This window comes from Megalops cyprinoides, chromosome 25, assembly GCF_013368585.1.
Source record: "Megalops cyprinoides isolate fMegCyp1 chromosome 25, fMegCyp1.pri, whole genome shotgun sequence".
In the NCBI taxonomy this organism is placed as follows: Eukaryota; Metazoa; Chordata; class Actinopteri; order Elopiformes; family Megalopidae; genus Megalops; species Megalops cyprinoides.
The window spans coordinates 11,511,126-11,524,944 of NC_050607.1; the positions used below are offsets into that span (position 1 = coordinate 11,511,126).

The following is a 13,819-nucleotide window of genomic DNA, read 5'->3' on the forward strand; positions in this document are numbered from 1 at the left end:
AAACATTTGTTAGAAAAGTGATCAAAAAGTAATCAAATGTAATAAGTTACATTACTTTGAGGAAGTAATTAAAATAATTACATTACGTAATACATTTTAACAGGGTAACCAGTAATCTGTAACTTATTACATTTCAAAAGTAACCTTCCCAATACTGCTAGTAGGCTAGTAGGATTAGTATTAAAGCTAACTAGCTATTGAGTAGATACAGTGACAAAACAAGTGAAATTTCACATGTTCAAAACTGCGATTACTTCAACAGTTTTACACTACGCATGTTATACATTAAATTGTTAAGCTACTCCTTTCTCACTCACAATGTATTTAGGGTGGCTCATGCCTTTTTTAACTCGTTTTCATGTAATGTACATTTTTGAATTAAGATTTACAATTCTGAAGAAACTGCAATGAAATGCCCATTAGACTGAACATGGGGGTGCCAAAATGTTAGCCACAGCAATGCTAAGTGAACATTCTAAAAATAACTGTTACCTTAGTCGGATGAACATTCTTTAAAAAAACTGTTAAACTGAAAAACACAGTGTTCAGAAAGTAATCCAAATTATATAGATTAGGTTAATTACCTCGAGTAATCTAACAGAGTACCTTACAAATTACATTTTAGGGAAAGCATTCTGTAATCTGTAGTGGAATACAGTAACCCTCCCAACCCTGATTATGAATGGCTTAACTATTAAGTCCAAACCACTCCTGAATGACCACATGTCATGTAGATGTGGGAGTGCTCTGTACTACATTTCCGAAGATTATGATTAAATGGGTGATTTCAGTCTCTTATGGTTTTGTGTATGGGGATACCGTCATCTCCCAGACCCAGAGGAATCCAGTGAGGGGAAAAACTGAAATCCAATAGCCTACAAATATCTTGTTGGTTTTAAAACAGTGGGTCATGAAGGCTTCCTGCAGATGTGATTCAATGCTGACAGACAGGTCTGTGAGCAGAGGTTGGAAGCTCTTGTTTTGTTCTTTGGAAGCCGATCAGAGAGCTTTCAGATGTATGATAAACCCCGGGGCCGGATCCCGCCAGCCTTCGGCCCCTGATGGAGTGGACAAGCACCAGTTAAAGAGCGCCTCTGATCCACTGACGGTTCCGTGATGTCATCAGGTGGCTCCCTCAGAGGCCGCTGGTGGCCAGCTTCTCCTCCTCCTTGCGCTCTCTGTGAGAGATCATCTCTCCCTTGACGACGATGTGTCCACACAGGGTCAGTCGCGGCTGGTGCGGACGCGTCTGCCGCAGGTCACTAGAGGGCGTAGTCACTCCATCAGCGTTCTGACCCACAAAGATATTAACAATCAAGACATGTAAAGGCTTAACGCTGTTGTCAAAGGTACCATATTACGTAAACAATTCATATGTGTAAGTTAACCAGCCATTTACCCAGACATGAAAAGCAGGCACACAAATATTACGAATCAACACTGAAACAAATTAAACATAGTTGTAAAAAGTACACCAACAGGTCATCCCACGGTGATTATCACTGATGGAAGCACACAGTCTGCTGCAGTCTGATGACTTGATTATTCAGTCTAACAGCAAAGTGCTCCAACCATAACTTGAAAATAATTTAAGCTGTCTGTCTTTTCTGCAACATCGAGTTCAAAAATCACACATATTAACACAACGAGAGCTGTTTTAAAAACAGGAAAATGTGACATTCAAATGTGTTAAGCCCAGTGCAGCTTAGCTGAGCAGAAGCCCATTTTATACTGAAGAATATACGTCTTGGCTAACACAGCCTGCCACCTTTAAACCACTTAGCAGGTCTGGAATCTTATTCCAGGCCTTGGAGGTTTTCCATGTCCTCTAGTACTTATTTTACTCACACCATTGACAAATCAGCCTAATTATCCCATGAAATGGGAAAAATATGAAAAAGGACACATTATCACCAGGTCTTGAAGCAAAACAACCTTCAGAGGCTTCTTCAGTACCAGGTGGACAGAATGAGTGTGCATGTGTGTGTGTGTGCGTGCGTGTGTGTGTGTGTGTGTGTGTGTGTGTGTGTGTGTGTGTCTGTGTGTGTGTGAGTGAGCGTATGTATCTGACACAGCACTGCCGAGCCTCTTCTCTCCTCTTCCTCACAGGCCCACCTGACAGAGGGACTTGAAGATGAAGATGGGAATGCACGTCAATGGCGTGAGAGTCAGCAGGGCAGCGATCCCCATAGCCCAGTGGGGGATGCGGGTCGCAGACGGCCCGGGGACAGTCAGCAGGTCATACATCATGGTGGCCTGTGAGGAAGAGGAGAGAAAGCACAGCCTGGACAAAGCCAACACTGTAGCAGAGTAGCAACAGAAGACTACAACAAAACACAGTTCAAGAGGTTTGATTGGGAGAGAAGAACAGGGAGTGCACTACCGGGTTTGGGGATCTATGCTGTGAGTACTGGGTTAGCCATTATCAATGAGCACAACAGATCACAGGTCAAGCACAAAGGTCAGGGTGCTCTTTTATAGTTCAGGGTCAAACCTTTCCAGTTCAAACTGTCTACTTCCAGACCCATCCATTCTTTTGGTCAATTCCAATACTAGTCTCTCACATTTCAGCTCTGCAATCAATTTTGTCAATTCACCATAATTGGACCCCTGCTGCATCCTTTTCCGTTTTGACCCCAGGTCACAGACACTTGGTAGACCGGGGCAGAATCGAAAACTGAAATGGTAGTTCTCTAGTTTCATGCATTTTGTAGATCAGAGACAAGGTGTGCATCTTTTAAAAACTCCTCTTGAGGAAGACAGAGAGAGAGAGACAAATGGAGAGAAGAGGGGTGAACACTTACTGCACAAATAACCGGAGTCAGAAAAAGCCAGCAGAACTTTAGCACGGGGAAGGGCTTGTACCCAATCATGTCCTCGATGTTGTCATAGAAACGATCTGCACCTGAAAACCAAAACAATTTGCTTAACTGATCAGTCAACAGTGCTTGTGTTTTCAATGTAACACAAGCTCCTCTCAGTAATGCTAATTAGATATAAAAGAAGAGGAGACATGTTGAAAGCCATTTGGTTTTGGCAAGCTGAAACCGGAAGGGGAAAGCAAAGAATACACAACATTTCTGTTCAACTGAACCCTGATGCGAGTCACATCTTCAATATGTCGCTAGCAAGGACAAAACATCCATGACTGTATGCAATCAACACAGAATCGCTTACCGTAGACCCACCCAATAACACCGGTCTCAAAACAGGCGATAAACAAAAGAGTTGTTCCACTTGGACCATAAGTGTCAATCAGCTGGAAGAGATGGATTCCTCCCTGGTAGTCACACAGCATAAACACACAACAAAATATTTCCACAATCGTTTCATCGATCAGTGTCACACAGCTCAACATTTCTTATCTTACTAAACAGTAAGCATTAACCGTCTTACTGAAAGTTGTTCAAAATTTCTCACCGTAGCAAAGTACACACTACGAAGTTATTACAAAAGAGCCTGACAATTGCTTGCTTTCTTAGTGTATATATATATATATATGTATGTATGTATATTTATATACATTATTGTGCACACGAACTGATAATTATACAACGAAATACTCATGGGAAGCAACTGTCAGGCTCCTTTGTAATAAATAACATAAATGGGTGTTTAATCAAAACCTTCAGACAGGCTTTGGTTGGAAGTGCTGTTTTTGTCATTTTCATTCATATTTCGTCATATTATATATAGATATAGATTATTATTATGTATAGATATATACATAATATATCTATACATATATATCTATATGTATAGATATTTTCCATTATTATTTCATGCATTTTTCTGAAGCTCCTTTCACGGCCTTGTTGCTGACAGTGCTCTGATCATCACTGGCTGCAGCTTGGCCCCTTCTCCTCTCTGTTAGTATAAAGAGCCCCAGCTCCACCTCGACCCCAGAACGTACATTGGTGACCAGGGGCAGCCCCAGCAGGAAGCAAAAGACGGCGATGAGGAGGACGAGGATCTCACGCCTGCCGGGCCTCCGCAGTGCACGGGGGAACATGTCTGTGATGGCAGTGGCCAGGCTCTCTACACACACAAACTGAGAACACGCACACAAACGCACAGACTTCATTACACTGCTCCTCACACGCCGTATCCCAGCATGCACCAGTGACTCAGTGAAATGGACAAGAGTGGGATCACGCTGACTCACATCACAAGCTTATAGTACATATGGGTGTGCACTTCAAATATGAAAGACAGCACATGAGACACACACATAGGGCTGTGCATTTACCCTGTGTCTGTTTCATATCCTAATGCAGGATTCTGCATATTAACTGTACCTGGCTGTCAAGGCCCAGGAAGATGATCATGAGGAAGAAGAGCACAGACCAGAACTGAGCTCCTGGTAACAGCGACAGCGCTTTTGGGTAAGTGATGAAGGCCAATCCAGGACCTGCAAGAGGGAGGACCAATTACTGCTATGCATTTACAAGGACTTGTAACAAATCCACATAAAATACAAAAGGGTAGAAGAAAAAATACAAGACGGCTCTGTATTCATACCTTAAAAGTCAGAATTTTTTTCCAGATACACTGCAAGAACGTAATGTTTTCTGTGTAATCAGAGTGTTGTGTGAAATTGTGTTAGGATGCCACCACAAAAGGGAGCTCTCTGACTAGCTGTAACACTGCATTAACTGGGTTGCTGCGCCCTCTTGTGGTAGTCACTGGCTACATTCCTAACTAAATGGCAAGGAATTTTGACTGCTGCTTCGTAAATACACTTAAAAGAAATATGAATGATATTTCTGCATGTGTTTCTGGCTAAATAATCATAAAACAAAATTCTGCCCATACACTGTGGTGAAAAAAACAGGGATCCATCCCAAGTGTTTAATTTCACCAACTTCTACAAAAATGCAAAAAGTGTTCAAGTGAGAGGAAGTGTGAATACATAAACATGATGAGCATGGATCAATGAAGTTAATTTTCTGTGTTCAGATATTACTAACATCGCCAAATGAATTCTGGGTATTCTATCTGTAGCATGCCTGCATCTGTAAGTCTTGTAAAACTGATCGCGTGTTGGGGGAAGAGGGAAGAGAAAACCTCCAGACGCTATAAGACCTTTTCTACTCACCTGACGCGGCTACGGCCTCTATGGGCAGGCCAAGCTCCTCAGCCATAAACCCCAGCACAGAGAACACGGCGAAACCAGCAAAAATACTGGTGGCGCTATTGAGAACGCAAAGTGCCACGCAGTCCCTGAAAAACAAAACACGGTATATTATTACAGATTCATTTTCTTGGACATAAAACAGCTTGTGACGACACCATAGCAAAACATTAAAAAAAAAATCCAAAACAAATGTTTATGTGGCTTGAATATTTAAGACTGTTAATATTTCAATATATTCAAAATACTCATTTGTTCATCTGACCTCATGGACAAGCAACAAGCAAGTCTGACTGTGGAACTGAGTTTGCATGCAAATGGCAAATAACATTGCTGTTCAGGACCATAGACTACATCTTCAGTCATAACCTGTGCGCATTGAAACTGGGCCCCTAATGTGATCACCGATCATATTATCGCAATGAGTCCAGAGGGTGACATCGCCATCAGTGACAGAATCGCTAGGGATGGTACGTTTAGGGTGACGGTGAGTGGTCACTGACTTGTAGCAGTTGTTGTTGTATCTGTTGTAGCTTCCAAGGGCAGTCAGGACTCCCTGACACACAGCGTAGGAGTAAAAGACCTCGGTCGCAGCGTCGCGCCACACCTACAGAGAGAACACTGCCTGTCAGAGCTCCATGCACCAATCAAAATGTTCAGAGCAATGTTCATCAGAAACAGTGGTATGAGGACTTACTATGGACTTCTTATTCATCATCTACTGCTAATATTTTAGTACATGGATCCAATCAAAAATAATCAATAGTGAAAAACCACAGTTATATGAATGATACATGAGCATTAAGAGTAGGATCTAACAGGTAGCAGCATACCTGCCAGGAGATTCAGTTGGCTATTTAATAAACATTAAATAGCCAATTGCACTGCTGGTTAATTTGTGGTAATGCAGTTCTGCAAATCAAGGCCAAGTTTTATGAATTTCTGGGCAAGTTTCTTGTTTGATAAAGTACCTTCTACAAACATTCAACCATTAGACTGAATCTCTGTGTCTTACAGAAAATGTTTATAAGATAATGATTGGCCCCACTTTGCATGTTGGACAAGAAAATTTATCTATGACTGGAAAGTGTTCAAAGCACTACGGTGGCACCATCTGGTGACCACATGTCAGCATCTGGTTAATATTAACAGGGTGGGCCTCGATCTGTTCCTGGAATGTGCCCTTTGACCCCGCAAACTGATGGGGGAAAAAAAATCCAAGATCAGAATTCAGCCACAAATGTGTGAGACAAAAAGAAAACGAAAGCAAGCCTGACTTCAAATGCCGTGTGTGATTCATGCTGTTGGTGGCTTCGACCACTTTGTGAACTGAACTGCTCCCGTGGAGCAGGCCGATAGCACAACAAAGAGGGATGTTTTTGCAAGCGCTCACTGCTCTGGGGTCAGCAGGAGGGCTCTGAAGACGCTGGCTCCCGCAGGCGACCGTGTGTGCGCTGTGGCCGGCGGACGCTTCCCTCTTCCTGCGGGACGGCCTGTGTGATGGCGGGAGGAGAGCTGGTGTGGCACACGGAATTAGGGTGCTCCAGCGGCCCCGCACTAGACTGTGGGAGGACCCCAAAACAGTCCCGCCACACAGAGATACCATATCCGCTCTCTGAGAGGATGCCTGGTACACAGCCTGCCACGGCACAGCACTCCTGCTTTGACGCGTGACAAGCCACAGAAGAAGGAGCAGAACATCCCTAAGCGAATGCAATGGTAGCGCCGCTGAACTGCCACACAACGCACAATGATCCCTCACACACAGATCTGACCCTATTCACACATGCACACCCTGTGCTTTTCCGGAACATTCTAGTCGTGCTATTTCTATGCCCGGCCCTCATCTGGAAAGCGCCAAGCCGAGGGTGTGCATTATGTACGGCCTTTGGACAGTCAAGGTTATAACAGACATGAGAGCCGTCCAGGGCTGCGGTCCTGTAAGAACCGGCTTACATCGGCGTCCGTGATCTTGGAGAGGTCTGGAAAGAGGTAGAACTTCAGCCCCTCCCAGGCCCCCGGCAGGGTCACGCCGCGGATGAAGAGGATGAGAAGCATGAGATAGGGGAACGTCGCCGTGAAGTAGACCACCTGAAACCGCAGATGCACAGTGAACAGACCAGCCACTGCGTTTAATTCAGACATTCTCACACCCGACGCGCCACCTTGAGGCCAATTCACACTGTATTATTGGCATGACGTGTAATATTGTGATGTGCTCTGTATTCTGTGATCTAGAGACTGATGTATGGTAGTATGGTAGTTAACTAGTGGTTGGACTTGAACAGTGTTCTGCTCACACTCACTGGTCTGGGAGTGTTCGTAGCCTGGTCTGACCCTATCCCTCATTCAACTTCAATTTATACACTTCTGTCCTTTTGTGCTGGAAGACGCCCTGAAGAAGAGCGTCTTCTAAATGAATATAATGTAATGTAGTACAGTGACAGAGGTACAGTGCATCTTCATTGTCATAACATATCATTGCAAGCAAATGTTCTGCAGTGGCAGTTTCTTTGGAATGATGAATTTACAGCATGGATCATATTTCAGTTGGAAAACAAAATCGTACTTGATTCTATCCAAATCTACTGCTCTTGCGACCCCTATTCTGCAAAGAGCAGCACCATTATAGCTATTCTATTTTACACCCAGCACTTATCCAGAATGCGGCCATAAACAGTTTTCTGACAACAAATAAATGATAATTCATGTTTAACATCAGGAAGCTTGCATAACATCTTTATATTCTCTGTAGAAGGAGCTAGACGCAAGGACCCAAGGCAGCAGCGTAGCATAGTGGTAAGGAGCTGGGCTCATAACCAAAAGGTTGCCAGTTTGATTCAACTGGGGCACTGTTGTTGTACCCTTGGGCAAGGTACTTAACCTAGAATTGCCTCAGTTAATATCCAGCTGTATAAATGGATAACATGTAAACATTGTAAACTATGTAATTCGCTGAGGATAAGAATATCTGCTAAATGCCAGAAATGTAATGTATTGGAATGTAAAATATCATAGCAAAATCCAAACCCTCTTTCCTGCCTGTATATGCAGAAGTGCCCCCCCTCCTTGTCTGTGAATGCCTCCTCCCCTGGTCTGTAAAGGCAGGCACGTTCCCCCCTCCCTCACCTTGCCTGTAGATTTGACTCCTTTCCAGATGCAGAAGTAGCAGACCACCCAGGCCAGCAGCAGGCAGAGGGCCAGCTCCCAGCGCACTGGGCCCAGGGGCACAAACAGGTCTTCAGTCTGACCCAACACTCTCCTCCTGGGGGAGAACACGCAACCACACACACAAGCACATATGCACACCAACCACGCACAGAGACACATAGACAATACATACAAACACACACAGCCACAGCTGAGACACCGTTCTCTGGTTCTTTCTGCTACTCCTTGCCCAGTTGTGTGCCACCATTGTGCTGCGATGTGGTAGCATGTGGTTTTTCATTGCTTTACATTCACTGGTCGTGAATGACTATGGAATAGAACAGGGCGCTCAACGCTGCCCCCCTGTGGAGGTCAGCTGTGTTTGCAGGCTTACGATCCACCCAGGCTCCTAAGCATCTGATTCACCAAATTCATGCCTCAGCTCAACCAGTGTGGCCTCCCTTCCCTGGGTTAAAGAGGACTGGAGAAGCTGCTGGTCGGCAGGGCCTCTGGAGTACAGGGATGATTGTATGCAAGCATCACTCTTTTCCCCCTTCATTTTTCATCACCCATAACAAATATGAGGTGAGGTGATTTTGCACCAGCCTGACTAAACACAGCAATGCCTTCTCCTCCAGGGGGAGCCACCGTGCGAACGCAGACGCTGACAGTTTCTTCGTTCCCCCCGAGGGAGTCGGAGAGGAGACCAAACGGCACACACCGCATCTGGGGAGTTGGTCCACATAGCTGAGGCTGTTCCCAAATCTTATTCTGCCTCACCAACCCCGCTGCTTGACTCTCGGCTCTCCCATGATTCACGGGGAGCACAGTTGTTTACTCTACGCTCAGACTGCATCATGGGATAGGCATCTGTCACACTGAAGGTAAGTGAAGGCCCTCAGTTCTTTGGACGGTGCATCTGTGCCCATGTCCAATAAAGCATAATACAGTTTTCATTGTGTTATTTCTCACACGCATCTCACCACTCACAAGCCATTATCGTACTTGCAGTTTTGCGAACTGCTGCCATAGAAACAGACTACCTACTTTGCACACAGTATCCACTACACAGCTGCTACAACTTTATTACAGCTAAGCTGAGGCTTATTATGTGTATGGCCTTTGGACAGTCAAGGTAATAACAGACATGAGAGCTGTCCAGGGCTGCGGTCCTGTAAGACCCGGCTTACGTCAGCGTCAGCGATCTTGGAGAGGTCTGGATAGAGGTAGAACTTCATCCCCTCCCAGGCCCCCAGCAGGGTCACTTGACTTATTATGCGGCTAACAACTAAATAGTATAGTACAGAATGGCACAGCTCTATAGCATAGAATAACACAGTCCACAAGAGCTTAGCATTTCTCATGATTCTTGCCTTGCAATCCCCTCAGCTCCAGAGAGTGCAGATATACCGAGAAAACCTGTTCCCCTTGGAAACAGCTCAGTGTGTGGAGACACAGTCCTAATCAGAAAGGGTCTGCATAGGGGCCTGCAGAAGCTAAGAACTTACGTCCAAAACTCCTCCTCTGGTGTGGAATGCGTGTAGTCCATGGGTGAGTAATCACTGTGGAAAGAGAATTGTGGGAATTCAGAACATTGATGTCCACATTTTTAGCATATTTTTAGTTTCTGCCAATACCAGGCAAAACCAAAACAGCTGTAAAATTCACAGCGTCAACATGCCGTGTTGCGATCATGCCGTCACTAGGGGTCATATTATGATCGCTTGTGTGAACCTGGGCATTACATTTTAAGTGTTTGGAATCCCATCAATGGCTGGGGACATCTGTGCACAGAAAAGTGAATCCCTGCATCATAACCAAATGGCCAAGTCTATGCATCTATAAAAATCTGAGATAAACACATTCGCTCTACCAGTTTAACACAGTCTTTCCCAGCCTCCTCCAACATTTCCAATTAACACCCCTCTAAAATGTTACAAATGGCTGTACTATGTGTCAGTAACATTTATTATATGGGCAGCAGAGTGGCGTAGTCGTAAGGAGCAGGGCTCGTATCCAAAAGGTTACAGATTCGATTCCACACTGGGGCACTGTTGCTGTACCCTTGGGCACGGTATTTAACCCAGAGTTGCTTCAGTAAATATCCAGCTGTATAAATGCATAACATAGAAAAATTGTATCCTATGTAAGTTGCTCTGGATAAGAGTTTCTGACAAATGACAATAACGTAACATAATACGTAATATATTGTTAATTTCACAAATATAAAGAGTTTTTTTCTGGTCTTGCCCCAGGCTTGGGAAAATCTGGCTCAGGCAAAGTGTTAAAATCACAGCAACAAGAGAAGGAATCATACTCTGTACTCAGTCATATAGGTCATGCTCAGTCATAGAGGAAGTTTCTCAAGCGTACTTGTCGTAATACTCATCCGTCCGGTTGTGCAGGTAAGGTGAGCGTACACCAGTGCTGTTCTGGCACTGAGCTACAGGGAGATTAGAGACAGAGGTTCAGAGTCAATTGTGTGGGAAAAAAATCAATGAAACATCCACAGAGGTGGTTCAACAAGCAACGATTCCCGTGAGGTGTTTTAGCTGTAGTACCTGTAGGTGTTTCCTCCTGAGCTTAATATTGTTGCATAGTAAGAAAGGCGAGTACTGGTGGATCTATTACTCTGAGGGCTAAACCCAGTCTGCTGAGTTTTTTTCTAAACTTTGAGCAAACGGCTGCTGATAATTCCCAGTGCTTGCACAACTTTCTGAGCATGGTTGGCGCAGAAATGCTGGGAAATATCTGAGAAAAGGCAAATGTGCTACTTAAATTTAAATGTAAACGTAAAAGCAAACCTTCCCAACTTGAGTATCTTAGTTAAGTGAATTGAGTCTGTGACTAAGACATTGACTCAGCTCCACAGTGACTCTGATTAATCTCTCCTAACTTATGAAGGTCTTCTCTGGATGCTAGTGAAATGAATGCTTCCCGCTGGTTTTCTGTGTCTCTGGATCAGAAGTAACTTCTTGATAATAAGCCCTTGATCATACCTGTGTTCCAAACGTTGTTGCAGCTTGACCAGGGAAGTGGGTTGCTGAATGAACTGAACAGGTAAAAAATGGCCCACGCCAACAGTAAAATATAGTAGACGTTGAGGTACATGACAATCACTTGAGATGCATATCCGATTCCTACAATGAGACAAAAAGAGTCAAAAACAGGCAGGGCTCTTGTTAAGTTACATGATTAGCTTCCTGTTCTTATAAACATGGTGCACTACAGTACTTGTCCAAACTCAGATGCAGATGAATGACCCATTAACCCCTCCGTGGAAACGGAGGAGGTCCAAACCTTTGGTGAGGATGTTTTCGGCACAGCCATATCATGGGGAAAAACTCTTACCCTCAAACATGGGGCAGATCTTCCTCCAGGCGGTGACTCCACCCTCGCTTGTGTACTGTCCCAGTGCTGTCTCCAGGAAAAACACGGGGATCCCGCAGAAGAAGAGGAAGACGAAGTACGGGATGAAGAACACACCTATGGAGCACAGTGGCGACAGTTACCCTCGGAGCCTACCTGCTGGAGCTGGACTAACCGGGATCAAGTAAGATTAAGGGCAGGAAGACCGAGGGACAAAAAGACAGTGGAAATGGAAATGATTCTCAGATAAAACTGGTGGACTGCTTTGCAGTTTGCTTTATGTGGAACCACCTCAGGGCTGTTCAGGCTATCTCCATAGGAACAAGAAGCCCCACTGAAGCTCTAGAGCAGTAGCATGCGTGTTTATGGAATAAATGTCATTGCTGTTGAACACTGACACAGGACAACCTCCTATGACATTTGGAAGACTAGCAGTGTGTGTGTCTGTATGTCTGTGAGGATGACTTGATTTTGCACCCTGATGTCTAACAAGGGCACCTCCACATTATAACTTGATTCTGGCCTAGAGCACATCTGCCCTGAAAACCAATAGATCACCAGGACCTGTTCAGCAATGTGTGACTTTATTCAGATATTGCAGTATTGGAGCCCATTTGCGTAGCAGATGCCCTTATACTGGACAGTTTAAACAGATTAAATTTGACATACTGTGCATTTACACAGCTGGATCCCTCCTGTTTGGGTATTGTTCAGAGGAACTATGACAGGGGTGGCAGTGTAGCATAGCGGTAAAGAGCAGAACTGGTAACCAAAAGGTTGATGGCTCGATTCCCCGCACTGCTGCTGTACCCTTGGGCAAGGCACTTAACCTAGAATTGCCCCAGTTAATATCCAGCTGTATAAATGGATAACATGTAAAAATTGTAACATATGTAAGTCGCTCTGGATAAGACTGTCTGCTAAATGACAATAATGTAATAATGAGCATGAACCTAGGTCCACTTCCCTGACCTTGCGCTACACTGCCACCCCTACACAAAGGAGTTAATAGTAGTATATCATAACAGTATTCAATTATTCCCTTCCCAGCCTTACATCATTAACAGGAAAAAAGGAAGGCTTAAGCCGAGTGATACTGAAATATCGCCGTCAAGAGGGAATTGGGATAGAAGATGCTGCCCCTGCCTAGCAGCTCAGCTGAGCTCCACCTGCTCACCTCCTCCGTTTTTAAAGCACAGGTAAGGGAAGCGCCACACGTTGCCCAGGCCGATGATCTCCCCGGCCATGGACAGCACAAACTCGGTTTTGTTGGCCCACTTCCCCCTGTCCTGCATTCCGTCGGTGCTCCTGGTGCCTGCCCCCGATGTTGGGGGTCCGCTGGGAGGGGCTTCCCTGACCGTGTCCTCCATAATTTGCCTCTGAGAAGTGAGAGGGCAGGTAACGTCGTCAGTACAACATTTCATCCAATCAAACGGGATCACATTTTTTCGCTTTTTTTTTTATACATCCTGCTCCTACTCAAGCAGTCAGGGGCACAACTATATTTGTTGAGGGGTATGAACCATCAACATCCCCCCCCCCCCCCCCCCAATCGTCAGATTTCAGTATTGTCAGAACAGCACGAGGGAAGTCTTATATGTACAAAAGGCAAACACTGTTTATTTGCTTGATGTAGTAACCTTAACTCAGTCTCAGAACAAAACAGAATGCTACATAAGTTATCAAAGTGTGGTTCATTAATTCAACTGAAGTCACTGAGCGTTTTGTCTTGTAAGATTTGGAAAAGTAGACGCATGTCAGAGGCTATGTTGAATGCCATAGACTACCATGAGTGATTGCCGATGTGAGAACCGTTTAGAGTGCACTCAAAAACAATAGGCCCATTTCCCAATTTAAAAATCCACATCCACGCAACACAAATTTTCACTTAAAAGTATCTGTATGGTGAGAACAAACCATACAAGGAATAACAATATTACAATAATTTTACTAAGCTCGTTTTACTTTCAGGTGTGTCTCCCGGCCTAGGCTACACAACCCACTCCGTACGCACCACGGTAGCCTATAGGTCAACATCTAACATCAAATTCTCCAGTCACCTCATTTGGCCATCAAAAGGCAGCCTTGGGCTACTAATGAAGATAATGAACTGTGACCTAACGTGAAAGAAATATGGTCTTCCAACTACATCTTCCATTTTAACCA

The 13,819-nt window shown here is 44.5% G+C and overlaps 1 protein-coding gene across 1 annotated transcript; it reads right to left on the minus strand.

The window, feature by feature from the left end:
* Positions 1–1,135: 1,135 nt before the first annotated feature.
* On the minus strand, positions 1,136–13,023 carry LOC118771704 (sodium- and chloride-dependent betaine transporter-like). The gene is made up of 14 exons (XM_036519711.1): positions 12,831–13,023; positions 11,636–11,770; positions 11,284–11,424; positions 9,793–9,883; positions 8,264–8,399; positions 7,091–7,225; positions 5,638–5,741; positions 5,099–5,223; positions 4,299–4,411; positions 3,914–4,051; positions 3,178–3,280; positions 2,805–2,905; positions 2,116–2,256; positions 1,136–1,291 (listed from the first exon to the last, which is right to left on the minus strand). Exons 1-14 carry the CDS (start codon positions 13,021–13,023, stop codon positions 1,136–1,138), a joined length of 1,812 nt encoding a protein of 603 aa, XP_036375604.1.
* Between the last annotated feature and the right edge of the window lie 796 nt (positions 13,024–13,819).